Source organism: Lytechinus variegatus, chromosome 4 (assembly GCF_018143015.1).
Source record: "Lytechinus variegatus isolate NC3 chromosome 4, Lvar_3.0, whole genome shotgun sequence".
NCBI lineage: Eukaryota > Metazoa > Echinodermata > Echinoidea > Temnopleuroida > Toxopneustidae > Lytechinus > Lytechinus variegatus.
Window position 1 is genome coordinate 22,471,545 of NC_054743.1, and position 26,499 is coordinate 22,498,043.

Consider the following 26,499-nt stretch of genomic DNA (forward strand, 5'->3'; position numbering starts at 1 on the left):
GGCTTCAGACCCAGAAATGCCCCACATAGTACCGCGCCCGCCTACGGCCAAAGTTATTCACCCGCGTAGGCTCGTAAATCGACTTTATTATGTTCTATCAGCTTGATCATGATAGATATTCTGTCTAACATGATTGCACGTGATCACAACCTTCAACATCAAAGGCAGCATTCCTGCAATAGTTTCCATTCCTTAGTGAGCATTGTGTAAAAAGCTGGTGACATGTCTAAGAGTAAAGGTACGTGCACTTTTTTAAAGACAATTTTAAAGTACATTTTAAAATTCTTTCTCCTAATGTTTAGTACCTCTTAACATTCCGCACTAATTTGTCACAATGAACTACACATGAATCATATAAGGCAAGCTGTAATTGGTCTGGTTCGTCTAGAGATGGTGAATCTTGAGCCTATTGACACAGTATTCAAAAACTCTAGATCATGTTTGATTTTTAAGAATCCAAACGTATCTCACTGTGGATACAAATCATTTCATAATCTATTAAACGAAATTTCTCTGAATTTCCCTCGACATTCGAAATATACAGTACCTACAACTAAAAAGGTATTTTAAGGTGAAAGAAAGTAGTCACAGCAAAAAATTATTTCATAAGAAAGTCTTTTAAATCAAGGTTCATTGTCACCATATTATCATATATCTAGATCTGGTATATTAATGTAAACTTATCATTGTGAAATCATAAAATCTTAGCTCAAAACCGATAATTCTGATGACCACTAATACAGAAAAGTACATGTCATATAAGTAGGAGAGTATATTAATATTGCTTGGAAAAGTACCCTATATTTGATGGAATTCCGTGCTTATTTTACTAATTTCTCATCAATCACACATTTTTTCAGATATTTTTTATTTATAAAATGTTTGAATTCATTTTGAAATTGTTTCTACAGCTGATATTTATCTTTAAATCCATAATAATTCGTTAAAATTTATAATCAACTCTTCTCTTTCTATAGTGAAAGGACTGCTGCAACGGATTCAAGATGGAGAAACTGTCATTGTTGCCGAGGGGTATATCTTTGCATTTGAACGTCTTGGATACCTGAAAGCCGGGCCGTTCACCCCTGAAGTTGTAGTGGACCATCCCGAGCTTGTACGCCAGATGTACAAGGACTTCGTGCGCGCAGGAAGTGACGTAGTCCAAGCTTTTACGGTATACACCTATATGTTTTTTTTTGTCTTGAATACACAATGGACAACTTTACTATCCTAATAAAGATTATTAATGATTTTTCAATTGCGAATCAGGGTTTGAATAATTATTGTAATCACATATTCAGAACTACTATTTGACATTCAAATTGAACCATTATGGGGATCATGTAGATTTTCAGAGGTTCCACTGCAGCAAATTTGCCGGACATTATTTGAATTTCGAATTTAGTTCCAAATATTACATAAACCATGACAGCGTGTTTCCTTACAATTGACACCCATGCAATATATCTAATTCCCAATATTTTATTTCTCATTAGCCACATCACATGCACTGTGGGCATCCTAATCTGTTTACCATGTTGACTTGCATGCCCACGAGACTTGTTGAACTTTCCCCAAAAGCTCACTTTTCTTAGAAAAAGGTATACAGGAGCCCTACTTTTTTTTATTTCCATGTTTGTATCTGTCAATAGTACTATGGCAATCGCAACAAGTTCAAGCTCGTTGGACGAGAGGACGAGCTCGAGAAACAGAACCGTCTTGCCCTCAAGATGGCGAGAGAGGTGGCTGACGAGACGGGGACCTTGATGTGTGGTGACCTCAGCAACACATGGGTGTATGAACCTGGGAATGAGGAGGCGATCGCCGAGACCAAATCAATGTTCAAGGTAATGATGAGCACTTTTATTTTTTTTTTTTAATAAATAAGTCTTTCACACGACATGGTGTCAATTTATAGGAATTCCGATATGACTCTTCTGAAAGATCACGTTACACTTCACCACATAGTATGGCACGCAATCCGTGGCCAATATCACTATTTTGTGATGAGTGCTCCCATCTGGGTTGGGATACCCTCACTCCTCTCCTATCCGTATAATAGTCGTAATTCACAAAGCATCTATGACATAGGTTGATTGTCCGTTGAGTCTAAATTTACTAAGCACCAATTAGTTAATTTGATTCATATCCTGTCTTCTTTTTCAGGAGCAAATCGAATGGGCGGTGGACGAGGGAGCCGATTTTATCGTGGGTGAGACCTTTGGTCACTTTGAAGAGGCTCTTCTAGCAGCAAAGGCCATCAAGGAACACGGACAAGGTAAATGGTACACGAATTCTGAAGATATTGGATGAATATACCATCACTTCCGATAATTGTTAATGATTTCTTCTTGAAAGAAAATTAACTAACTGGTAATGGAACATGTTTTACCAAGTGACATACTTTTTAGCCTGAGAAAATTAAACAGGAGGAGGGCGTGTCTTTCCCATCAGATCAGTGTTGTTTTGTTATCGGTTTTGTTATCGACTGCATTTGTAAGTTTTCACATGTAAGTCAATCAATGCGTTCATGATTTTTCATGAAGATCCAGTCTGCCTTCATTTTTGTTGACTCTAGAGAATCGTTAAAGGTACACCTTGCATAAACCAAGAAATACAAATTTAATGTAGGCCAACCTAACCTTATATGGTCCTTTAGGGTTCGTGCCGTATGGAATGGCGGTTAGAGCAAGTTGGCAGCTTGAGTAATGATGAATTCCAACTTTCTCATAAACCTTTTCATCAAGGTGTACCTGCCGTGATAACCCTAGGAACGCACTACTCTCAGAAAACCCCTGATGGAAAGCCTACCACTGCGGACGGTGTGGAGTTGAACGAAGCCCTTCGCCGTCTTGTAGAAGGTGGTGCAGATGTGGTTGGCTTCAACTGTACCAGGGGACCTCTCTCTATGATACCAGTCCTTGAAAGCGCCGTGGAAGCCAATATAGGGGTAACAGTTAATCAGATTCTTATAAACTTTCCTAAGATTCAAAAATTCAAATGCAAGTTCTTCAATTTAATAACTTCCACCGCTGACAGTAGGTCTATTAAAAAGATAACATTCGAATACTTAAACATATAAAGCTAACATGTATCTATGGTTCTCGATTTTTTTTTCCATCATGCGTTTATATTCTTCAGTGATCAATAATCAAACACGAATCTGAGAATTTATGCTGTTTAACAAGCTATTGACAGTCTTTCATGCTATTAGAGATTTTTTTTTAAAGTAGACTTAGCTTAGAACAAATTATTTGTAGTGATAATAATATGATCTAACTTGTTTTGTCATTATTGGACACAAAGTTGAATTTATAATCATCATAACTATTATAATCCTTCATTAAATATTATCTTTGGTTGTCCTCGTACAGGCTCCTTTGGCAGCACTTCCCGTCTTATACAGGACAACGGCGGAAGAACCCAGTTTCTTTGATCTTCCAGATCCTTGGACAGGTATGTCACTGTCGTCCTAATCCCACAGTCACACCGACCGATGGTAGGATGTTCGAAATAACGTGATACCTTTAATCGGTCTGAAGTTGTTCCGGTGGTGTAGCTGTAGCATTGAGCATGACGGATACTCATACACAATGAAGAGCAGTGCGAGTCATACCATGGACTCAAGATTAACTCAGAACTGGGAACGCAGTTAGATGCATTGGTCTTTGAGACCTTAGAGTAGGCCTACATGAAATCAAAGTAAAGTTGATAAGGAGATTATATCAACATTGGTCTTGCAACCCTATGCTACCATTAAAATATTTTCCATTTTATTTTGCATATTATCATGGCGATCGCAAATATTTTTAGGACAAAGTGTGAAAGTCTCTTGAGGGTGCAGGTGTCATCTTAGTTACTTATTGACCCCGTCCGTGAAGTGATTTCACATTCGATAGACAGCTAATTATTACAATGCTTTTTGATATATTTTCAAAGGAGAGAGGGCGTTTCCGCTTGACCTTGACTGTCTCCTCTGCTCAAGAAGGGACGTTGTCAAGTTTACGGAACGGTGTGCCCAACTCAAGATACCGTACGTGGGACTGTGCTGCGGGAATGCCCCTCACTACACCCGGGCCATGGCTGAGACCCTGGGGAGACTCACAGAGGCATCGAAGTATTCACCTGACATGTCCCTTCATGGGATGTATGCAGGCGCGGATCCATGGGGGGGGCCGAGGGGGCCTTGGCCCCCCCCCTTCGGCGAAAAAAAAGAGAGAGGGGAAAGAAAGAGAAAAAGAGGGGAAGAGGGGAAAAAAAGAAGAAAAAGAAGAAAGGAAAAAAAAGAGAGGAAAAGGGGGAAAGAAAAAAGAAAAAGAGAGAGAGGAGAGGGGGAAAAGAAGAGGGGGGAGAGAGAGGAAGAGGGGGAAGGAAGAAGAGGGGAAAAAGAGAGAGGAAAGGGGAAAGAAAAGAAGAAAAAGGGAAGAGGGGGAAGGAAGGGAAGGAAAAGAGAGAGGAAAAGGGGAAAGAAAGAGAAGGAAAAAGAGAGGGAAAGGAAAAGGAGAAAAAAAAAGAGAGGGGAAGAGGGGAAAGGAAGAGAAGAAAAGGAGAGAGAGGAAAAAGAGGAAAGAAAAGGAGGAAGAGAAGAAAAGAAAGGGGGAGGGAGAGGGAGGAAAGAAGAGAAGAAAAAAAAGAGGGGAAAGAAAAGAAGAAGGGAAAGAAAAAAAGAGAAAAAGAGGGGAAAGAAAGAGAAAAAAGAGGAAGAGGGGGAAGGAAGAGAAGAAAAAGGGAGGGGGAGGGAGAAGAAAAAAAAGAGGAAGAGGGGGAAGAGAGAGGAAAAAGAAAAAAAGGAAGAGAAGAAAAGGGAGGGGGAGAGGGGGGAAAAAGAGGAAGAGGGGAAAGAAAAGGAGAGAGGGGAAGAGGGAGGAAAGAAAAAAAGAGAGGGGAAAGAAAAGAAGAAAAAGAAGAGGGGAAAGAAAAGAAGAAAAAAGGAGAAAAGAAGAGGGGAAAGAAAGAGAAAAAAGAGGAAGAGGGGGAAGGAAGAGAAGAAAAGAGAGGGGAGGGGAGGGGGAGAAAAAAAGAGAAAGAGGGTGAAAAGAGAGAGGAAAAGGGGAAAAGGAGAAAAAGGAGGAAGAGGGAAGAAAGGAGAGAAGAAAAAAGAAAGAGAGAAAGGGGGAAAGAAGAGAAGAAAAGGGGAGACGAAGAGGGAAAGGACGAGAAGAAAAAAAAGAGGAAGAGGAGGAAAGAAAATGATGTTCGAACCAAAAGGGCGCTGAAATGATGTTCGAAGGAATGTCAAAATGCTGTTCGAACTGGGGGCAGAATTGATGTTTGAACGGGGGGGGGGGGAAATGGTATTCGAACTAGGGGCGCCAAATTGATGTTGGACCTACATGTAGGGGCGCCGAATCGAGTTTCGAACTAGGAGGGCGCCGAAATGATGTTCGAAGGGATGCCAAAATGATGTTCGAACTGGGGGCCGAATTGATGTTCGAACGGGGGGGGGGGGGGCCGAAGTGATGATCGACCTACATGTAGGGGCGCCAAATTAATATTCAACTAGGGGCGCCAAATTGATGTTGGACCTACATGTAGGGGCGCCGAATTGATATTCGAACTAGGAGGGCGCCGAAATGATGTTCGAAGTGGGGGCGCCAAATTGATACTCGAACTAGGGAGGGGGGCCGAATCGATGTTCGAGGTAGGGGGCGCCAAATTGATACTCAAACTAGGGGGGCGAAATGATATTCGAACTAGGGAAGGCAAATTGAGTTCGAAGGAATGCCAAAATGATGTTCGAACTGGGGGCCGAATTGATGTTCGAACGGGGGGGGGGGGGCAAATTGATGATCGACCTACATGTAGGGGCGCCGAACTGATATTCGAACTAGGAGGGCACCGAAATGATGTTCGAAGTGGGGGCGCCAAATTGATACTTGAACTAGGGAGGGGGCCGAATCGATGTTCGAGGTAGGGGGCGCCAAATTGATACTCAAACTAGGGGGCGCCGAATTGATGTTCTAACTAGGGGGGCGCAAAATTAATACTCGAGCTAGGGGGGCGAAATGATATTCAAAGGAGGGGGGCCAAATTAATGATCGACCTACATGTAGGGGCGCCGAACTGATATTCAAACTAGGAGGGCGCCGAAATGATGTTCGAAGTGGGGGCGCCAAATTGATACTTGAACTAGGGAGGGGGCCGAATCGATGTTCGAGGTAGGGGGCGCCAAATTGATACCCAAACTAGGGGGCGCCGAATTGATGTTCGAACTAGGGGGGCGCAAAATTAATACTCGAGCTAGGGGGGCGAAATGATATTCAAAGGGGGGGGGGCCAAATTAATGATCGACCTACATGTAGGGGCGCCGAACTGATATTCGAACTAGGAGGGCGCCGAAATGATGTTCGAAGTGGGGGCGCCAAATTGATACTCGATCTGGGGAGGGGGGCCGAATCGATGTTCGATCTAGGGGGGCGCCAATGATACTCAAACTAGGGGGGCGCCGAATTAATGTTCAAACTAGGGGGGCGCAAAATTGATACTCGAGCTAGGGGGATGATATTCGAACTAGGGAAGGCAAATTGAATTCGAAGGGATGCCAAAATGATGTTCGAACTAGGGGCCGAAGTTATGTTCGAACGGGGGGGGGGGGGGGGGGCGAATTGATGTTGGACCTACATGTAGGGGCGCCGACTTGATATTTGAACTAGGAGGGCACCAAATTGATACTCGAACTAGGGAGGGGGGCCGAATCGATGTTCGAGGTAGGGGGCGCCAAATTGATACTCAAACTAGGGGGGCGAAATGATATTCGAACTAGGGAAGGCAAATTGAGTTTGAAGGAATGCAAAAATGATGTTCGAACTGGGGGCCGAATTGATGTTCGAACGGGGGGGGGGGGCAAATTGATGATCGACCTACATGTAGGGGCGCCGAACTGATATTCGAACTAGGAGGGCGCCGAAATGATGTTCGAAGTGGGGGCGCCAAATTGATACTTGAACTGGGGAGGGGGCCGAATCGATGTTCGAGGTAGGGGGCGCCAAATTGATACTCAAACTAGGGGGCGCCGAATTGATGTTCTAACTAGGGGGGCGCAAAACTAATACTCGAGCTAGGGGGGCGAAATGATATTCGAAGGGGGGGCCAAATTAATGATCGAACTAGGGGGGCGCAAAATTGATACTCGAGCTAGGGGGGATGATATTCGAACTAGGGAAGGCAAATTGAGTTCGAAGGGATGCCAAAATGATGTTCGAAGGGGGGGGGGCAAATTGATGATCGACCTACATGTAGGGGCGCCGAACTGATATTGGAACTGCCGCCTTGTTGTTGGCTCATTGTTCCATATATTGAAAGTTTGAAATGCCTTGGCCCTGAGGTTTTTAGGCATGGCCTTGGGGATTGATGCCTTGGTCTTGGGTATTAAAGCCTTGGCCTTGGAGGTTTGAGCCTTGACTACAACACTGATGGACATATTGATAGATATTATTTACAGAAATTTTGAAGTTTACTTGCAAGCACTAAGAAATAAATGTTCAGAATTGAACCCCGAAGGGTTGATGCAAAATCAGCACCCTATGGGTTAAAAAATTGAACCCCTGATTTGGGGTTCAAAAATTGAACCCTGCGGTTGGGGTTCATTTTTGCACCCTGCGGGTTCAAAATTGCACCCCTAGGGGTTCAATTTGAAATTTAGGGGTGCAGTTTTGAACCCGCAGGGTGCAAAAATGAGCCCCAACCGCAGGGTTCAATTTTTAAACCCCAAATCAGGGGTTCAATTTTTGAACCCATTGGGTGCTGATTTTGCAAGAACCTTTCGGGGTTCAATTTTGAACCTTTATTTTTTAGTGTGCAATATGTAAAAGAATAAATGATACTTTCATTGTAATGGTGAAAGTTTCGGATGCGTTTTTTATTTTTTGACGAATCGTCAAATACTCAAATAACTGAAATAACTCTATGGTTTATATCGTTCCTATATTTTTTGTTTCATGTAGTAATGCGTAAAAGACAGCTATATACAGTTGATGATACGACACCTTTTCTTTTCTAACCTACAGTGGGAAATCACGTTTTATTTTTTTAAACGAATTCCACTGAAAATATTACGTGGATTTACTCAGGCCTGAACTGCATTGCTATCATTTACATTTATTGTTACATCTTGAAATAGTTGATGTATACAAGATACATGGGACCTTGGAATTCATGTTTCACTAGTATTGTATGAAAGAGAGAGATAAGAACTTATCGTCCAAAATGATGCGAACTTAAGAGCATTGTTTTCATATTTATAAAGACACTGACAATAAAGTATATTTTTACAGTAATTTATCTTTAGTATCTTATATTCTTTTTATATACACCGTTTACACGCATTTTGTTTCTTTTGAAAATCTATTTGGAGTATATAAAATTTGAGCAAGATTATAAGATGCATAACCTTTTGATACTTTATATGATTGTTGCAAGAGCGGAAGAGCCAATGTTTGCTGATTAGGATTGACAAGACAACTCACTGTTTTGAATGGAATTCAAGCGAATAACAAAAGATTATATAATATATCCAAACACTTACAGATGAAAGTAGGCAGTGCACTCCCAATTAGTAAATGCTGAGTGCTGACTACTGAATCTACCTCACCTTTATAATAAAAAACATGTAAATTTATATCTTTTTCAAGAATATCTTACCCCAAAAAATATTGATTTCTTTCATGCAGAATATACAATTTAGTTATTGCACAACCAGTTTTCATACGCGGCGATACAGGGGCGTCATCCCCGTAAGATTTTTCAACCCCTGAAGCAAAAAGTAGAAAAGAAAAAAATAATGGGAGTACCCACAAGAACGAAGAATGCCTACAATGCAAGAGAGGTTTCTGTGAGAAGTAACTGAACTAGACATTACCCATTCGGCAATGGGAGTCAATATTTCGGAACGATTATTACTTGACTTGAAATTAGGGCCCCCTAAGAAATCCTGGATCCGCGCCTGGATCCCGCTCACATAATTCTAGCAGGGCCTACTCTGATGAGAAGTTAAACGAATTGAAAGCATCAAATGGTTAAAATAGAAATCGCTCGAGTTTCCCGCTCGCATCGATTATTTGTTAAAGTGATATTACATTTATTCATGAACACATCATTATAAAACCATTATTCAATTGCATCTTCTTCATGCATAGGCGGATCCAGGTGGGGACCCGAGGGGTCCGGACCCCCTATTGGTAGAGCAAAAAAAGGGGGGGAAGAAAGAAAAAGGAAGGAAAAGAAAAAGAAAAGGAGGAAGACGAATGAATAAAATAAGATGAGAGGAAGACTTGGAAAAAATATTTTATGTCACTATATAAAATTTTCGCTCGCGCTTCGCGCTCGCATTGCCTGTTAAGTGATCAAAATATCTTGTTCAACACGGAGCTTGAATATCAAGTTTTGAAGTCAGTATACAAAACATATTTCTCCTTGGAAATCGAACTTTCATTAATTTTTGTGAGTTACATATTGATTTTTAAAAAGTGCTCTGTAAAAATGTTAGTTTTATGGTCTGAATATTAAAATTTTCCAATTGCGCTGCGCGTTCGCGAATTTGATTTATCAGGTACCTATTATTTTCATGTATTCCATAAAGTTTTCAAAATATCCCTTTTCAGGTCTGATTGTCAAAACGCATCAGCTAGCGCTGCTATGCTTGCATTTTTGATTGGCAGGTTATGTATGTCTCAATATTGATTGTATAACAAACTACTTAAAATCCCCTTTTCATGACAGTTTATCAAAAATTTCTGCTCGCGATTTGCGCTCGCATTAATGGTTAAAAATATATCAACTAATTAATGATGCATCCTATTCATGAATAAAAAGGTGCTTGAAATGTTCAGTGTTCAGGCCATAATATCATCAGATTCCGCGCCCTCATTATGCATTAATACTAAGATATCAATTTAATAATTAAATTGTCACTTTTGTTTTATCTCGCGCTTAGCAAGATGAATAGGAAGATATATAGTCATCATATTCATATGATAACATGTCCTAAGGATGTCAAGGTCCTATGTCTCAAAATTAAAGTAATAATGAAACATATCAGCTCTTTATCAAGTGCGATTCATATCCACCTTACAAGTTTCCTACAAAGTGTTTGAAATATCACATCGGAATATCAAATATTTTAAGCTCGCGCTTCGCGCTCGCTTTTATTTTCATGATAAAAGATTGTTTAGAATGCCTAGATTCTAGGTGTAAATCTGAAACACGCGCGCGCATTTTCATTCAGTTATCCAGTTTCAGATCACAATATCGAAAAATTCTGCTCGCCCTTTGTGCTCGTATTAGGAAGATCCCCTTTCTCATCCCTTTCATGATTTACAAAACACAAATAGAGTTTCCTGTTCAAGGTCGAAATCTCGATTTTTTTTTAGGCTCGCACTTCGCGCTCGCATAATTTGATTGTGAAATATGTAATGTCTTCATGGCTAAATGCAAGCAGTCCTTAAAAGGCACTTTTCGATCAGTTCAAAACGCACTTCGCGCTCGCATCAATTGTTTAGTTATACTGTATAGCTATCCTGTTCATGATTACAAAAACTGATTAATAATTTTTCCATTCTTTATGTAGAAATGTCAAAAATTTTCAGCTCGCGCTTCGCGCTCGCATTATTTGATTAATGAAATATGTAATGTCTTCATGTCTAAATGCAAGCAGTCCTTAAAAGGCACTTTTCGATCAGTTCAAAACGTATACAAACATTTTCTGCTCGCGCTTTGCACTCGCATTACTCATCTTTTTCATGATTTAGGAAACATGAAGAGTGTCCCGTTCTAGGTCTAAAACTAGAATTTTTCCGCTCGCACTTCGCGCTCGCATCAATTGTTTAGTTATACTGTATAGCTATCCTGTTCATGATTACAAAAAGTGATTATTAATTTTTCCATTCTTTATGTAGAAATGTCAAAAATTTTCAGCTCGCGCTTCGCGCTCGCATTATTTGATTAATGAAATATGTAATGTCTTCATGTCTAAATGCAAGCAGTCCTTAAAAGGCACTTTTCGATCAGTTCAAAACGAACAAACATTTTCTGCTCGCGCTTTGCGCTCGCATTACTCATCTTTTTCATGATTTAGGAAACATGAATAGAGTGTCCCGTTCTAGGTCTAAATCTAGAATTTTTCCGCTCGCACTTTGCGCTCGCATCAATTGTTTAGTTATACTGTATAGCTATCCTGTTCATGATTACAAAAACTGATTAAAGTTTTCCATTCTTTATGTAGAAATGTCAAAAATTTTCAGCTCGCGCTTCGCGCTCGCATTATTTGATTGTTGAAATCTTTAACGTCTTCATGGCTAACTGTATGCAGTCTTTAACAGGACTGGTAGGCCTACCTTTCCAATCAGTTCAAAACGTTTATCAAAAAATTATACTCGCGCTTCGCGTTCGCAGTATTGCAGGCACATCTTTTTTCAGAATGTTCAAATTTTAGGAAAAAATGCATACAATTTCAAAAAAAAAATTGCTCGCGCTTCGCGCGGTCATTATAAAATAAGGATTATGATGAGAATAATGCTAAGAGGTGACTTATAGGACTACCCCCTTCAAAGAAACAAACGAAAAAAACATCTTCGAGCGGCCGATCGGGGAAAATGTGGCCCCTTTATTGGCGAAGGCTGAATCCGCCCCTGATTCATGTGCTTATGAAATAAGATAATTCAACATGCATTTAAGGCACTTATGATTGCCTGGGGGAGGGAGGGGCCGCCATTGGCGGCGGAAGCCAAAAAATGTAGGGGGTGTGCACTTGAATTTTTGGGATGGACACAGGTACAAAATTGGACAAGCGCCCCCCCAAAAGGTTATCAACCTAAATTTTAGGAGTTGCTAAACCAAAAATTTTTGACAAGCAAAAAAAAAATAAGGCCATCAACCTAGGGGGGGGGGACAACACACGTTTCAGGGGGAGTCCACGTGAATTTAGGGGGGAACCAGGAAAACAAATTGCCCAGCCAAAAAAAAAAAAAAAAAGTTTATCATAAACAAATTTAGGGGGGACCGCCCCCCGTCTAAAATTTAGGAGGGGACACGTCCCCCCCCCGCTTCCGCCGCCTATGGGGGCCGCCATTTTTCCGAAAAGTACACAGGGGCGCCAAAATCAGGTCGAATTTGGGCCCCCCTCCCTTCGAAATCCTGGATCCGCGCCTGGATGTATGGCACTGATGATACCAAGCTCACCACTTACTACACCAAACTTTACCAAACTGCGACGACCAAGAAGTAGGATTACTCATCGAAATGTCATCTACTGAGTTTTTGAACAACTTACCAGACGCTGTTTAACAGGTTAATACATATCTTTAGAACTGTTTGAGGCCAGTTTGAAGACTTTCCTAATTGTAAAATAAAATTTATCTATTATTGATTACAGATTAGATTCTATGTAAACAGGATTTTTTATTTTCACTTTAGGGTGATAGTCAAGTATCGGGCAATTTCTGTTTATTTAGCTGAGGTAGATTTGAATAATTTTTCACAAATCCGTTTTATCTTTTCGTCATAATCTTTATTATTGAACAAAACATATCTGCATGTCACATTATTTTGTCAATCATCCTAAAAACATGTACGAGTAAAAATGATGTTTAATCAATTTGTTCATTGTTCCACAATGTGTGCTCAAACAGGCTTTGATTATTGAGATATTCACAGTTGAGATTGATATTGATGATTCATAATTATCGGTTGGTTGGGTTAGATTACGAATTACTGACATGGCTGTTTGGTCTGGGGCCCGTTGCCGAAAGAGTTGCAATCAAACGCAACTCTAAAAATCATGCGCATCTTGATTTTCGACAATCAACAGCGCGCATTTGGGACTTGCGATTGGTTTTTTGACTTTCGTTTAAACGCAACTCTTTCTGCAACGGACCCCTGGGCCTCGAAAAATGATTATTGGCATGGTTGGTTGGTTGCCGTTGATAACCCAGTATTGACATGGTTGTAGGGGTCGCTGAAACGTGGAGGGGGGGGGGGCTGGTGGGCTTCAGCCCCACTTTTTTTTCCAATCCGTGCACAACAACTTTTGATACATGTATATACCATCTGATAGTGATTTTTGCTACCTGCCCACACTTTTGGCTCAGCCCCCCCCCCCCTATTTTCAAACCGTTCCGCGGCCCAGCCTGGGTCGGTTGGTTGAGTTTAAATGAACTGGTAGGTAGTTTAACTTGATTATTGAGCACCGATATGGTGGGCTGGTCTGGGTATCATTATTCATGTTACTGTGTATGCGACATGGTTGGTTAATTGTGATTTACTATTTACTACTATTTTATTGACCTATTTGATTGGAAGGGCTTAATTAAAATCAGAAATACAGTGGTGCTGCTTGACTTTTTACCTGGTACTTGTTGGTTGGTAATGATATAACAGGTTAGACTAATGTCATGGTTGATCTGCTTTTTAGGCCTATATGGTAATTAAATTGGCGACAAGAATATGTATAATTATGCATAATAGGTAATGCGTCATCGTGCAAGGGGGAATGGCCAAGAGCGCCATGTTTCCAACCATACGTGGGGACAGTATATAGCAGGGGTTCTCAAACTTTTTCTTTGAAGGGCCAGATGAGACTCCAAGTAAACCTGAAAGGGCCAAGGTGAATTGGATACTTAGAAAAAAAATGTGCGTGAAGCGCAAAGGCCCTTGCGGTCGGGGGTCCTAGATGCTCTCTTGTTCAATCTGGCCCTTATTTTGGGCGCATTTAATTCCAACAAATTTTTGTAGTTTCATATGAAACGCAGGCAAAATTTGAAAAAATCTCGAAAATACAGCGAGAGTCAATATTAATGATAACAAAATTGTAGTACTTTGTTAAAAGGAATCTAGATTGTACCTATACATTCTTGGTATTGGGGAGACTGTCAGATAATGTCTTGGAGTATAAATATTTTGCAGTGGCCACGGAAGCAGGGGCCGGGGAAGCGGGGGGCCTTCAGCCCTACACTTTTTTCCAAAACCATGTACAAAAACGTTAAAATGACCATATGATTGTAATTTTTTGCATGGCCAGCCCCCCCCCCCTTTGAAACCGTTCCATGGCCCCTGTCAAGGTACTTCGGTATGAGTTAGTTCTTTAAAATGTTCATTGTAGAAAATGCACTTTCGCACCTTTATCCAAACATGGTGAGAACAACGCTGGTCATGTAATGAGAAAGTAGATCGAACAGATAGAAAAGTCGCCACTAAACTTTTTTAAGAAGTGAAATTAAGTTGACAGCCACTACTTTTATTACGGTTAGGTCTACATGGATACACAATGTAATCAATTTGAGCTATGTAACTTAAAAATTATAAAACAAACCCAGAGTCTCGCGGGCCGGATTGAGAAGCTCCAAGGGCCGGATCCGGCCCGCGGGCCGTAGTTTGAGAACCCCTGGTATCATGGGTATATAGCATTACCAGGGGCCCGTTGCAGAAAGAGTTGCGTTTAAACGAAAAAAAAAAAATCAATCGCAAGTCAAAAATGCGCGCTGTTGATTGGTTGAAAATAAAGTTGCGAATGATTTTTAGAGTTTCGATTGATTGCAACTCTTTCTGCAACGGGGCTCTGATTACATTCTCAGCATGGTTATGGAGCCTATGATATTGAGTTATCTTGTTCGACCACCATCCTCCCTTTCACAAGATAGATACATAACTAGTCCCTCGGATCTTCAAACTCTCTGTGTACATCGGAAGTGTAGCCTAGCTGCCACATTTCCTCCATTGCTCTACTTTAATGTCCCATAAAATAAGATTTTCCTACAAATGCTGATTGTTTACGTTTATTTTCGAAGCGTGCTGAGCAATGTAAATCTTGAGCGAAATTATAAAAGTAATGAGTGGGAATTTCAACCTGATATCTTTTATGATATTAAAGTTCAAATATTAAGTATGGTCTCAAATCAAGTACCTGTCTTTTTGACTAATCACCTTCAAATGACTCGTTTATGGGAGTTTATATATATTATATTCCAAGAGTTTATTTGCCATTTCCAAACAACTTGAATATTAAATGGTTCTGTTTGAAAAATATACACTAATAAACACTTAATTAAGAAATGAAATTTACACGTCTAATTTGTAAATCATTCATTTTATAGTTCTCAGGAACTTTAAACCTTGTACTATCTAAATGTGGAAGCAACTTCTTATTCTTGGCTCTGTCACACGGTTACACTTCGTAATTCCGAAGCTTCGTAATTCCGAAGGTTCTTCATTCCGAAGATTCGTAATTCCGAATGACGTAAACTGCCTATACCTCGATGTTCGTTAATCCGAAAACGTAAAAGGGTTCGTTAATCCGAACATTTGTGGCGTTATTCCGAAGGTTCGTTATTCCGAAGGTTCGATAATCCGAAAACGAAATAAGGTTCGATGTTCCGAAGGTTCGTTAGTCCGAAAAGGAAATAAGGTTCGATGTTCCGAATGTTCGTTAGTCCGAAAACGAAATAAGGTTCGTTGTTCCGAAGGTTCGTTAATCCGAAAACGAAATAAGGTTCGTTAATCATTACGTTTTCGGACTGACGAACCTTCGGAAATACGAACCTCATTTCGTTTTCGGATTAACGAACTGTCGGACTTACGAACCTTCGGAATAACGAAGCTTCGGAATTACGAATGTATGCGCTCTCACACATTGCCTCCGTCTAACATTAATCGTGAAAGTTTGTTTGGGGTAGCAACTTTAGTTTGATGTCAGTGTGAATGTCTAAATAAATCTAGGCCTATAAACTGACTGGATAGTGTTATATGACAGTGTGTGGTTGGATCTTTCCTGCAAATCCAGATAATTCCTCATTAATCTAGTTGAAGATTAATTTCACTCAAAGACCGACCCGCATATACTATTTAACGATACGACATAATTATCTCCTCTAGATATCATTCTATGCTTCTTTAATATTTCTACACTGCTTAAATCTGTATGACACAATGCCAGTCACTGTCAGACTAAAAATGGCATCCTATATCCTTTAGGTGCATAGGCAATAATCATGGACCTACAGGTCCATAATGCGCAGGCAAAGGAAACCGGGTAGGGGGGGGGGGGCTACTCGAATCATAACATGATACCTGGGCCACACCAAAGTCGAAAATACGGGTTTCTAGAACTAAAACTTGGTCTTAAGATTCGGGGTCTCTAGAACGGCTCTAAGATCAACGATTGCTAAAATGAAATGCTCTGGAACTGACCATACCAGAAAATGGGGGGGGGGGTCTCCGGAGCAGCCCTTTCGGTCGTTGTGTTTGTTGTGTTTTTTTCTTCTTCAAAAAACATGTATGGGTCCACAATGTGCTGCACTCTACCCAGGTGAGGTAAATGGGTACCGGTAGAAAGTAATTCCTACCGATAAGAAGCTGTGTGCGCTCTGAACGCCTAGCTTAGCCGGGTAATATAGGAGCGCCTTGAGCACCTAATAATGTGGATATGTGCGCAATATAAATACCTTATATTATCATTATTATTATTATTATACAGTCATGTATCTGGACACACCCCTGCAGTGCCTGCACCCCCGGGTGCCATACTTACAACACGTGGAAAATGGTGTGAACTATTTACGTTTTGTATTATCATGAATGCCTCATAAACGTAGAGCTATTCAAATGAGGTTAAAAGAGGGACATAATGGAACTATCGTTATTCTTTGACCCGGCATTCAGCTTGTTCAGTTGTAAAAGTACTGGGTATAGGAGGCTGAACAACAAGCATGTCTGATAGGCCTAAATCCAACGTTAAAGGTACGTTGCATGTTTTCATGGTTCTAATAGCATAGTTGCCACGATCATCCTTTTTCGCATAATATGACCCTTTTTGGAATCAAGCATTGTTCTTGGTGTAATCTTGAAAAATATATCACAATCTGTTTTCTGCTACTTTCTGTAAAAAAAAACACACCTTATTTTCTTTATATCTGATGTGATTTAACCCGATTTATCATAAGTTGGAGAGTAGATACAGAATCTGGTGATGAAAAGTGGCAAGTGGTAAAAGGTGGCTTAAGATTATATGTTGCTTGTTAAATAGTTCTGTGAGAAAACGTGAATCTGAAAATGGACCTAGCATACTTCATTTTGAATTAGCATAATCCTGAATATTGTGGAGTAGACTTGATACAGTACCGACGTTAATTGCTGCAACATACTATACTTGATAGTAAATTAAGAGGCTTTTTATAGGAGGAAATTATAATTTGTTTAACAATTTTTTTTTCGGCATTACTCCTATTTGTTTAAGATCAGTATGCTCGATCTGTAATGAAAATCATAAGATCAGTATGCTCGATCTGTATGAAAATCATAAATCATAAGTCAGAAAAAATTGGAACCAGTGGGATTTGAACCTGCCATCTACTGCTTTCCGGGCAGCGACTCAACCACCAGGCTATTCTGGTTCACGGCTAAGCCACGATGAACTGGAATTCAAATACCCTCGATCCTCTTCTTTCTGACTCATTACTATTCAAATGCCGTCCGCCGTGGACAATAGATAGTAAATTAAGAGGCTTTTTATAGGAGGAAATTATAATTTGTTTAACAAATTTTCGGCATTACTCCTATTTGTTTAAGATCAGTATGCTCGATCTGTAATGAAAATCATAAGATCAGTATGCTCGATCTGTATGAAAATCATAAGTCAGAAAAAATTGGAACCAGTGGGATTTGAACCTGCCATCTACTGCTTTCCGGGCAGCGACTCAACCACCAGGCTATTCTGGTTCACGGCTAAGCCGTTTTCTGACTTATGATTTATGATTTTCATACAGATCGAGCATACTGATCTTATGATTTTGTCCACGGCGGACGGCATTTGAATAGTAATGAGTCAGAAAGAAGAGGATCGAGGGTATTTGAATTCCAGTTCATCGTGGCTTAGCCGTGAACCAGAATAGCCTGGTGGTTGAGTCGCTGCCCGGAAAGCAGTAGATGGCAGGTTCAAATCCCACTGGTTCCAATTTTTTCTGACTTATGATTTATGATTTTCATACAGATCGAGCATACTGATCTTATGATTTTCATTACAGATCGAGCATACTGATCTTAAACAAATAGGAGTAATGCCGAAAATTTGTTAAACAAATCATACTATACTTGGTATAAAATAGCTTGCCGATTTTACTAGAATCAAATAGTTGCATTCCTGTTGATGGTTGTGTGTGTGAGAGAGTGTGGATATGTTTGTGTGTGTGTATGTGCGTGTTAGAAGTAGGGTGATTTCCGAATAAGATTGTCAAGGACAGGACTTTTTGAATAACTCCTGTTGGTAAATTTGGAAACGTTATAATAACATACTCCAGCGTGTGTTTTGTTGTCCTCCAATAGGATTGCTGCAGCGCATTAATGATGGTGAGACCATCATTGTAGCAGAGGGTTACATTTTTGCTTTTGAGCGTATGGGCTACCTCAAGGCTGGGCCGTTCACCCCTGAAGTTGTAGTGGACCATCCCGAGCTTGTACGTCAGATGTACAAGGACTTCGTGCGCGCAGGAAGTGACGTAGTCCAAGCCTTTACGGTAAATATAAAATAACATAAACCGCGTAGACTCATCTCATCTTGTCTATTGACGGTAAATATAGCTTTATAATATAGACTCTTTTTTTCTTTTTTCACATGCTCACCATGGGGATAAGATTAATAAACACCCATGATCTCCTAACCTTACCTGGAAACAAAGGGTAAAGTAAACAACTTCCTTTGCCTCCTAATCTTTCAAGTTCACCTTCAGAAATCTGTCAAACATGTACGACCCAGAAAGAGCAACATCAATACACAAGGAAGATGAAACACACAGTCATATCTTCTTTTCATAACAAGTTAAAGGGGAAGTTCACCCTGACAAAAAGTTTATTGTAAAAATAGCAGAAAAAATAATAAAAAATATTGCCGAAGGTTTGAGAAAAATTCATCAAATAATTAAAAAGTTATTAGAATTTCAATTATTTAATTTGTGACGTCATATGCGAGCAGCATTCCTACATAGCGAATGGTAAAAAATCAATGAAATGTCATTTTCTCAGAAAATTGAAAATGGTTTTTACTGTAACTTTTGTATATCAATAGACAAATCATTTCACACCAGATCATGAACAGAAAACAAAATTAAGTCATCGGGAACCATACAAAATTTGAAATTCATACATTTTATATTACATAACACATGGGGCAGCTGCTCGTTTATGACGTCACAAATCCAAAATTTTGAACTCTAATAACTTTCTTACTCTTTAACGGATTTTCCTCAAACCTTCACCAATATTTTTCATTATTTTTTCTGCTATTTCTACAACAAAGTTTTCTTCAGGGTGAACTTTCCCTTTAAGGGGTAACTCATGTCATAGCCTTTTAAAACAGAAATATTTGAATTATATGCAATATTGAAGTAAATTCTGTTATCATTAATTGTCAATATACAGACCGCTGTTATCTGTCATCATTTAGCATAGAGTCTGTTCAAATACGACAATCAAATGAAACACGTCCACCTCTGCCGTGTTAATAATGTTATTAACAATCAATTGTTTACGGGAATCGGTATGGTTTATCTCCCCAGTATTACGGAAATAGACACAAGATGGGGGTCGTCGGCCGAAGCGACGATCTCGAGAATCAGAATCGTCTCGCTCTTAAGATGGCCCGAGAGGTCGCAGATGAAACTGGAACACTCATGTGTGGTGATCTCAGTAACACATTCGTCTACCAATCCGATAATGATGAAGCTATAAAGAACACAAAGGATATGTTCAAGGTAAATCAAAAACGACCCGACTCTGCTTAAATTATGGAAGGCCAAAAATATCAAATTTGTGTTCACATTGCACGTTTTTTTAATGTTTGACGCACTCTCTCCTAATAGTGTTGAAAAAAAAAAACAACATTCTATTTGTTATTCCGAGACAGGATGACATCAGTGTCGAATGCGCTGATAAATTGAGTTATTTATTCATGAGATTTGTAAGCACTAGATAAACCACAAATTTAGACCAGAATCGAAATTAAACACGGCGTCAGAATAAGGCCAAAGATATTTTTAAACAGGGCATTGATCAGATCTACTACCTTGATAAATTAGTTTTCCTAAACAGTTTGAGGCCAGGGATAATAAGCAATTTAAATGAAGTATCTAACACCAGGTCATGTAGGTATTAAGAATTTTAGAAGAAAATGAATTAAGGGATTCTTGACTCTGACTCAGGATTGAACAAGAACGGCCCTCCGTCACAAACCGGCTCCCTCGAATTTTCTGGTATAATCATATTTTTTCTACCAATTTCAATTTCGAAAGGAGCAAGTTGCGTGGGCCGTTGACGAAGGGGCCGATTACATAGTAGGTGAGACCTTTGCGTACGTCGGAGAGGCACTACTTGCAGTCGAGTCCATCAAAAAATATGGAAAAGGTAAGCTGTACACAACCATGAAGAGGATGCATCAAATGATGAGATTTCAAGGTTTGATGGCGTTACGCTCAGGGTTTTCAACCATTGTACAAACTATACCTTGGCGAGGAGTGACCCAGCTGGTCATGTCTGCATTTCCTACGAACTGGAACAGGGCGATGCATATTAGTCCTTATGCATAAATGGCGCTACGGTAGGGATTGAGAACCTACTTGCGACTGTGGCGAGGATCAGACGATGCGGCACCTTTTGGTCTCCACCTCCGACCAAAGCAATGGACTGCAGAACAACAAAAAAAGCCAAAGCAAGCTGATAGAGAGTTTTCGCATTTACTACGGAGCAGCTCTCTACAATGCACGGATTTCTTTGAAAATGCTATTAAAATCACAGTGGCGAGCTGAGAGGCATTTGTCGAAAAATGGTGGACCGGGACAGCAGATCATCAGAAGATTTTGACCGGACGAACAATTGCAGATATGTCATTGTCCAGAGTCAAGAGATTCCGTTGCTGTCCCGGTCCACCAACTTTCGAGAAAAGCCTCTCAGCTCTCTTTCTTAACCGGGCAGGACGTATGTAGTGAGCAGTAGAAGACCTCCACATCACTCATATCACCGGATTATGTTTATCGTATGTGTGTGATCATTGTTGAAAATGAACAGCATTTTATGATGCAGTATTTTGATCATTTACTCGTAAGAAAAAGCGATTCTATACGCCCGTCGATTTACCATCTTTAAACCACTCATTTCTCCCACTTTCTCGTTTTCAAAGGAGTTCCTGCGGTTATCACGCTGTCGTCACACGTGAAATACGACGAAGAGGGCCGAACTTGCACACTCGATGGGGTCGAAATGAATGAGGCGCTTCGACAGCTGGCCGAGGCAGGGGCTGATGTGGTTGGATTCAACTGCACACGGGGGCCAGAGACAATCATGAAATTGGTCGAGAGTGCCTCAAAAGTTGGACTAAAGGTTAACACTTATGAACAATTCTATTAACTTCGTTAAAAATAAGTATCACCCAATTATCATTCCCGATAGATGAACATGATGAGGTAGAACAAACCAACCCAAACTGAGGAAGGGGATCTTGAAGTTTGGAACGAACACTGCGATTCAGGATCCAACATCATTTAAACAATTATCACATGTCAACTTACAATCATTCTAATTATGACGGAGAAAATAAGTAAGCGTAAGAACTCAAACATGTCATGCCAAACAAGAAGACAGGAGGTTCCATTTTAAAGTGTTTGGAATAATGGCGGAGGGGGGGGGGCGGACCCGACTACACGACATCCCGTTCACGAGGCGGACGCGCTCCCATTTAATCGAGATTTCAAATTATTTCTTTTTCATTTGGTATACAGGTCCCATTAGCTGTTCTCCCTGTGGTTTACAGAACGACAGACGAGTACCCATCTTTCTCTTCCATCCCGGACCCAAAGACAGGTTGGTATGTCTGCCATGATGCAAGGAGCAATGTGCACAGCATAAATCACAAATTACTCAATATTGCTCTTTGCGCATTTGGCTCATAGATGCTCTACTCTTAAGGAGCAGGTCTTTCTAGGAGAAAGTAATTCGTGAGTCAGTCATGGTTAATCGTGCGGGGACTTTTTCCGAACAGGCACGGCGCCAGCAAATGCATTAAAATCGGGGACCATGTAATTATAGAGGTGACATAAATTTACTGGGGCATAATCGAGGTACACGCCACGGATTTAATCGTCTCTGATCTTCTTCCCATTATCTCTCGCATGCAGGTGAAAGAGCCTTCCCCGACATGGACTGCCTCTTGTGCTCACGAAGAGAAGTCGTCGCGTTCGGGCAACACTGTGCCAAGCTGAAAATACCGTACGTGGGGCTATGCTGCGGCAACGCCCCTCACTACACACGAGTACTTGCCGAATCGTACGGCCGTCGCCCGATGGCCTCCAAGTACTCGCCCGATATGACGATGCATGGGTGGTTAGGAACAAAGAAAGAAGTCGTCAATGACCATTATTCTTCAGCCTACAAGACTTTCGAAAAGGATAACTTTTAGTGCAGTTATCAGGTTAATTTGTGATTCGATTGGTACTAATTTTTTTTATCATGGTATGGTCTAGTCGGTCTGCAGGCACAGATTCATATTTGACATTTAATGTTACACTTATACGGCGCATTACATTGACATTTTAATGTGCTTTACAATAACATTAAACTGTATATTTTTTCAAGTTTTGCATCCCTGTTGTCCTACATACCAAACTTTCAAGATCATTGCTGACTCCCTAGTTTCATTTTCGAAGGTTTGAAAATAAGAGGTCTCTCTAAAATTAAATCTACAAGCTGAGGGGTGTGTCACTGAGTAGACTTATATGTTTTTATGCATGTCAGCATTATTATCGGAACAATAAGATTATTCATATAATACAAATTCTATTTGTACTTTCTATATCGTAAAATTTTATATTGTGAAAGGTCCAAAAAGGTTGAACTTTACATTATGATTGTACACTGTGTTGAAAAAAAAAGAAAGAAAGAATGCAAAAGAGACAACTTATGACGATGGTTTTCATAATCCATAATATATGTCAATGGTCGAATAAAACACATTTACATCATTAGATGAAAAAGAATCAGACTCTCGAAATATCATCGAAATACATTGGTGAGACTCTTTTAAGCATTTTTTCTTTTACTGAGCTTACGCACTCACAATTTTCTTGTAATGCTTGTATTATATTTTTTTAATGTACGAATAAATGTTAATATGTTAGACGCCTCTTCTTTAAAAACACTTGAATAATTTAAAAATATTAAATGCATATTAAAACCATATTGATTACAAACGTCATTTTGCATATATCTCTCATATTCTGTATATCACTGTATATATTTTTTTCTCTTATTTGTTTTGTTTTTGTTGAAATGAATATGTCCTGAGGTTGAGTTGGTCTTTAAAGCTTTCAAATGTAAAACTGAACTTTGAGCAAATTGGATTGGAAGTCACAATATACTAGGTCTTTTATCGTGTTTATAATGTTTACATGCAGCCCTTTCTTGACAGTTCAATGTTAACAGGAAGATGAACAGTCAATATGGTGATTGGGGGGGGGGGGACGGTCGGTAGTCAGTTGCTCGCCATCTATCTGGTAATTTCATTATTTTTTTTGCATTGCGGATTAAAACCCGAACAAATTAGAGCGAATGTGTCCCATTGGTACGTTAATGGTCCTGGTGACCGACCGCTCAACGGCATTCTGGAAAGATTCAAGCTCTACTCTGGTATGGGAAAATAATCATGTTTACAATTGGTAGTTAGAATTCAAACAGTTGTACTTACAGTCAAAAGCTGGAATAAAATGAAATATATGAATTTACAGTCGATGATTAACTCTACGGGAATGGATTTTTTAAATTGTGTCTACATCCAATAGTATACATTGTAGAGATAAAAAAAGGAAATAACTATGTTTTCATTAAATATATAAAAACTTTACAAATATTCATGAAATCAAGGGTGATGAGAGGCATGGCTGAAAACTCGCACCAAAGTCATTTAACTCATCCCCAAGCCCCTTATGTTCCGTGTAGAATGGTTTTAGTTGTCATTAAATCTATGGCTCCGGCCATAGATATCAATAAGAGCGATCTGCAGTCAACGGCTGAACTGATTATATTTTTATCCTTGATAAAAAATGAATGTCAAACTCTGAAATTCTATGGTATCAAATGCTGTTTATCAGTTCCAGTGTTTGATACCCAGTCTTAAAGTCACCTACAACAATGTGGAAAACTTTCTTGCACTAATACCCTTTTCATAAACCTATCCTCCAATTAGCCGCCTAAGAGTAATGCGGATAATTCAATAAAAATTGCGTTCATAAACTCCGAAAATAAGCCGCATTATTTTTACGAGCGCCCGTCCTGAAAAAGGGGGATAATCGCCATGACAACTGGACACGCCCCCTCCGATGCGGTTGTGTTGGAAAAGGGTGACCTTGTATGACCGCACCATGGCAATTATCCGCATAATTTGGAAATGCGTTCATAAACTCAAAATCTTGTCCCGATGCTGCTATTATGCGGATAATAGCAGCATCAGAGTAATGCGGATAACTCTTGTCCTCCTCCAATTTTACGACCAAATTATGCTGCTATTAGCCGCCTAATTCATTTTAATGGGGTTTATGAATTAGCTGTTCCGTAGAAACCTCTGATCTGTACATGTATAGGGGAAGGCGGGGTAAGTTGTGACAGTTTTTGCTTTTTGCATGTTAGAATTGATATGATTAATAATCTTGTCGAAATAAGTACCTTGCCTTGAAATTGAATTCTTCTGAAATATTTTCCCCCTATATTTAACTTTCTATCCCCACACTGAAAGTCATCGTGACCTTTGAAAAAAACGATGTCAAATGGCTCAACTTGCCCCATATATGGGGTAAGTTTGAGCCACCTTCTGGGGTAAGTTGAGCCACAAAAACTATGTGCAAAATGTATGAGGGAAGAACTAGCATGTCAATTTTTTGTTTTACGTCTTTTCACTTGCTAATTTTCCATAAATACTAACATCTTTTAATAGGAAAAGAGCAGTCATGTAAATTTGCTCCTTTCAGCCAGCATTTCAATCGATTTTTATGGTTTGCTTGTTTTTTAAGATACATTACCATAGGAATTACCATGGCTCAACTTGCCCCATGCTGTTTGGCTCAACTTACCCCAGTCCGAACTTAGTGCGATAATTTTGTATCCACACATTTATTATGCATCCATCCTATAAAAGACTATGACAAGAATGAAGATCCATACCTGGACTAATAATGTTGTTATCATGTCTTTATTATATTTAAAGACGTGTGTGTTTATAAAGCACTTATCTATTTCACACTCTTTTTTACTTTTTTGGCTGAAATTCATATTTTTCCCTCTAAAAAACTACCTTTTGTTTCAAAGTTGAAAACAATGTGGTGGGGTAAGGGGTTATGCTATGGGTCATCAATACATGACACCACCACAATGTCTGACTCATTCATTATTGGCCTGGGGCTGGTGGCTCAACTTGCCCCTATGCTCAACTTACCCCGCCTTCCCCTACAGATCAGTGGTACAAACTAACCTTGCTTGTTCTCTTAAATGAACTTGGCCTACTTACCATTATACATCGACTCCACGTATTATAATATGAAATTTTTAAACATGGCACTTGTTTAGCATACAACTCTTAATCTAGTCTTTGAACCCCAGTATGAGCCTAACGGATCTAGCCAATTCCTGTTCGGTGTCTATATGTTCATTGGTCAGGGTTGGACCAGTTGCGTGTTTCCGAACGTTGCTAAAAATGAAAAAAAAACCAAGACATTAAAATTTGCTTCTTACATATTGCATCATTCACATCGTCATTACGGTCATGTGACTTTGCTCTTTATCAAACTTAGCTTGGAGAATGGAGAGAAATGCGAAATATCAGGAAAGAGTCACGAGTAACCCTTTATAAATCCCTTTATTAATCTGATGCACTGATCATTGTATAGACGCTTGAATCGCAAAGAGCTAATCAAACACCTTTCCATCTGAAACAAAACAAAATGTGAACCAAATATCTTTTGAAAACGAATTCCAAATTTGATTTATCATAATGGAGAATAGTGTTCTTATCTCAATGCCAACTCGCTCTGCTGTATTTTTTTTATATTAAATTTATTTCCGTTCAAAAACAAACAACAATATATATATAATGAAACATGTGAATTCATATATGAAAACGGGAGGATGGCCCTACTCAGCAGCATCAGTCATGGTGCTGCTGGTCTACCGAGGGGTCCTCATTAATAACCATGATAATAACCATGATAGCGGAAATACAATAACCGTGAAGAACACAATACAGATGACAGTGGCGCATTCACAGAGAGTATAGCTTATGTGGGAGTGAGGGGGGGGGGGGGTGTCCCCGACAACAACAAAAAATGGCGGGCTTTTGTTTGGCTTCCCGGGATTTTTTGTTTGCTTCCCTAATTCGTGAATTTGACCGATCTTCATTATTATTATTATTATTGTTATTATTTTTCATTGTCATAAAATCGTTGACCTTCATGGCAATTTTTCCAGTTCAGTGACTCCACTGTCACA

The 26,499-nt window shown here is 39.7% G+C and overlaps 2 protein-coding genes across 2 annotated transcripts; both read left to right on the forward strand.

Moving 5' to 3' along the window:
* The first annotated feature begins 222 nt into the window (after positions 1-222).
* Positions 223-12,220, forward strand: LOC121412894 (betaine--homocysteine S-methyltransferase 1-like). The gene is made up of 8 exons (XM_041605657.1): positions 223-238; positions 984-1,174; positions 1,653-1,847; positions 2,167-2,278; positions 2,748-2,950; positions 3,375-3,456; positions 3,940-4,143; positions 12,144-12,220. Exons 1-8 carry the CDS (start codon positions 223-225, stop codon positions 12,218-12,220), a joined length of 1,080 nt encoding a protein of 359 aa, XP_041461591.1.
* A 4,324-nt stretch (positions 12,221-16,544) lies between these two features.
* On the forward strand, positions 16,545-22,640 carry LOC121412606 (betaine--homocysteine S-methyltransferase 1-like). Its single transcript, XM_041605386.1, has 7 exons — positions 16,545-16,725; positions 18,307-18,497; positions 19,536-19,730; positions 20,268-20,379; positions 21,152-21,351; positions 21,750-21,831; positions 22,146-22,640. Exons 1-7 carry the CDS (start codon positions 16,695-16,697, stop codon positions 22,424-22,426), a joined length of 1,092 nt encoding a protein of 363 aa, XP_041461320.1. The 5' UTR covers positions 16,545-16,694; the 3' UTR covers positions 22,427-22,640.
* The last annotated feature ends 3,859 nt before the right edge of the window (positions 22,641-26,499 follow it).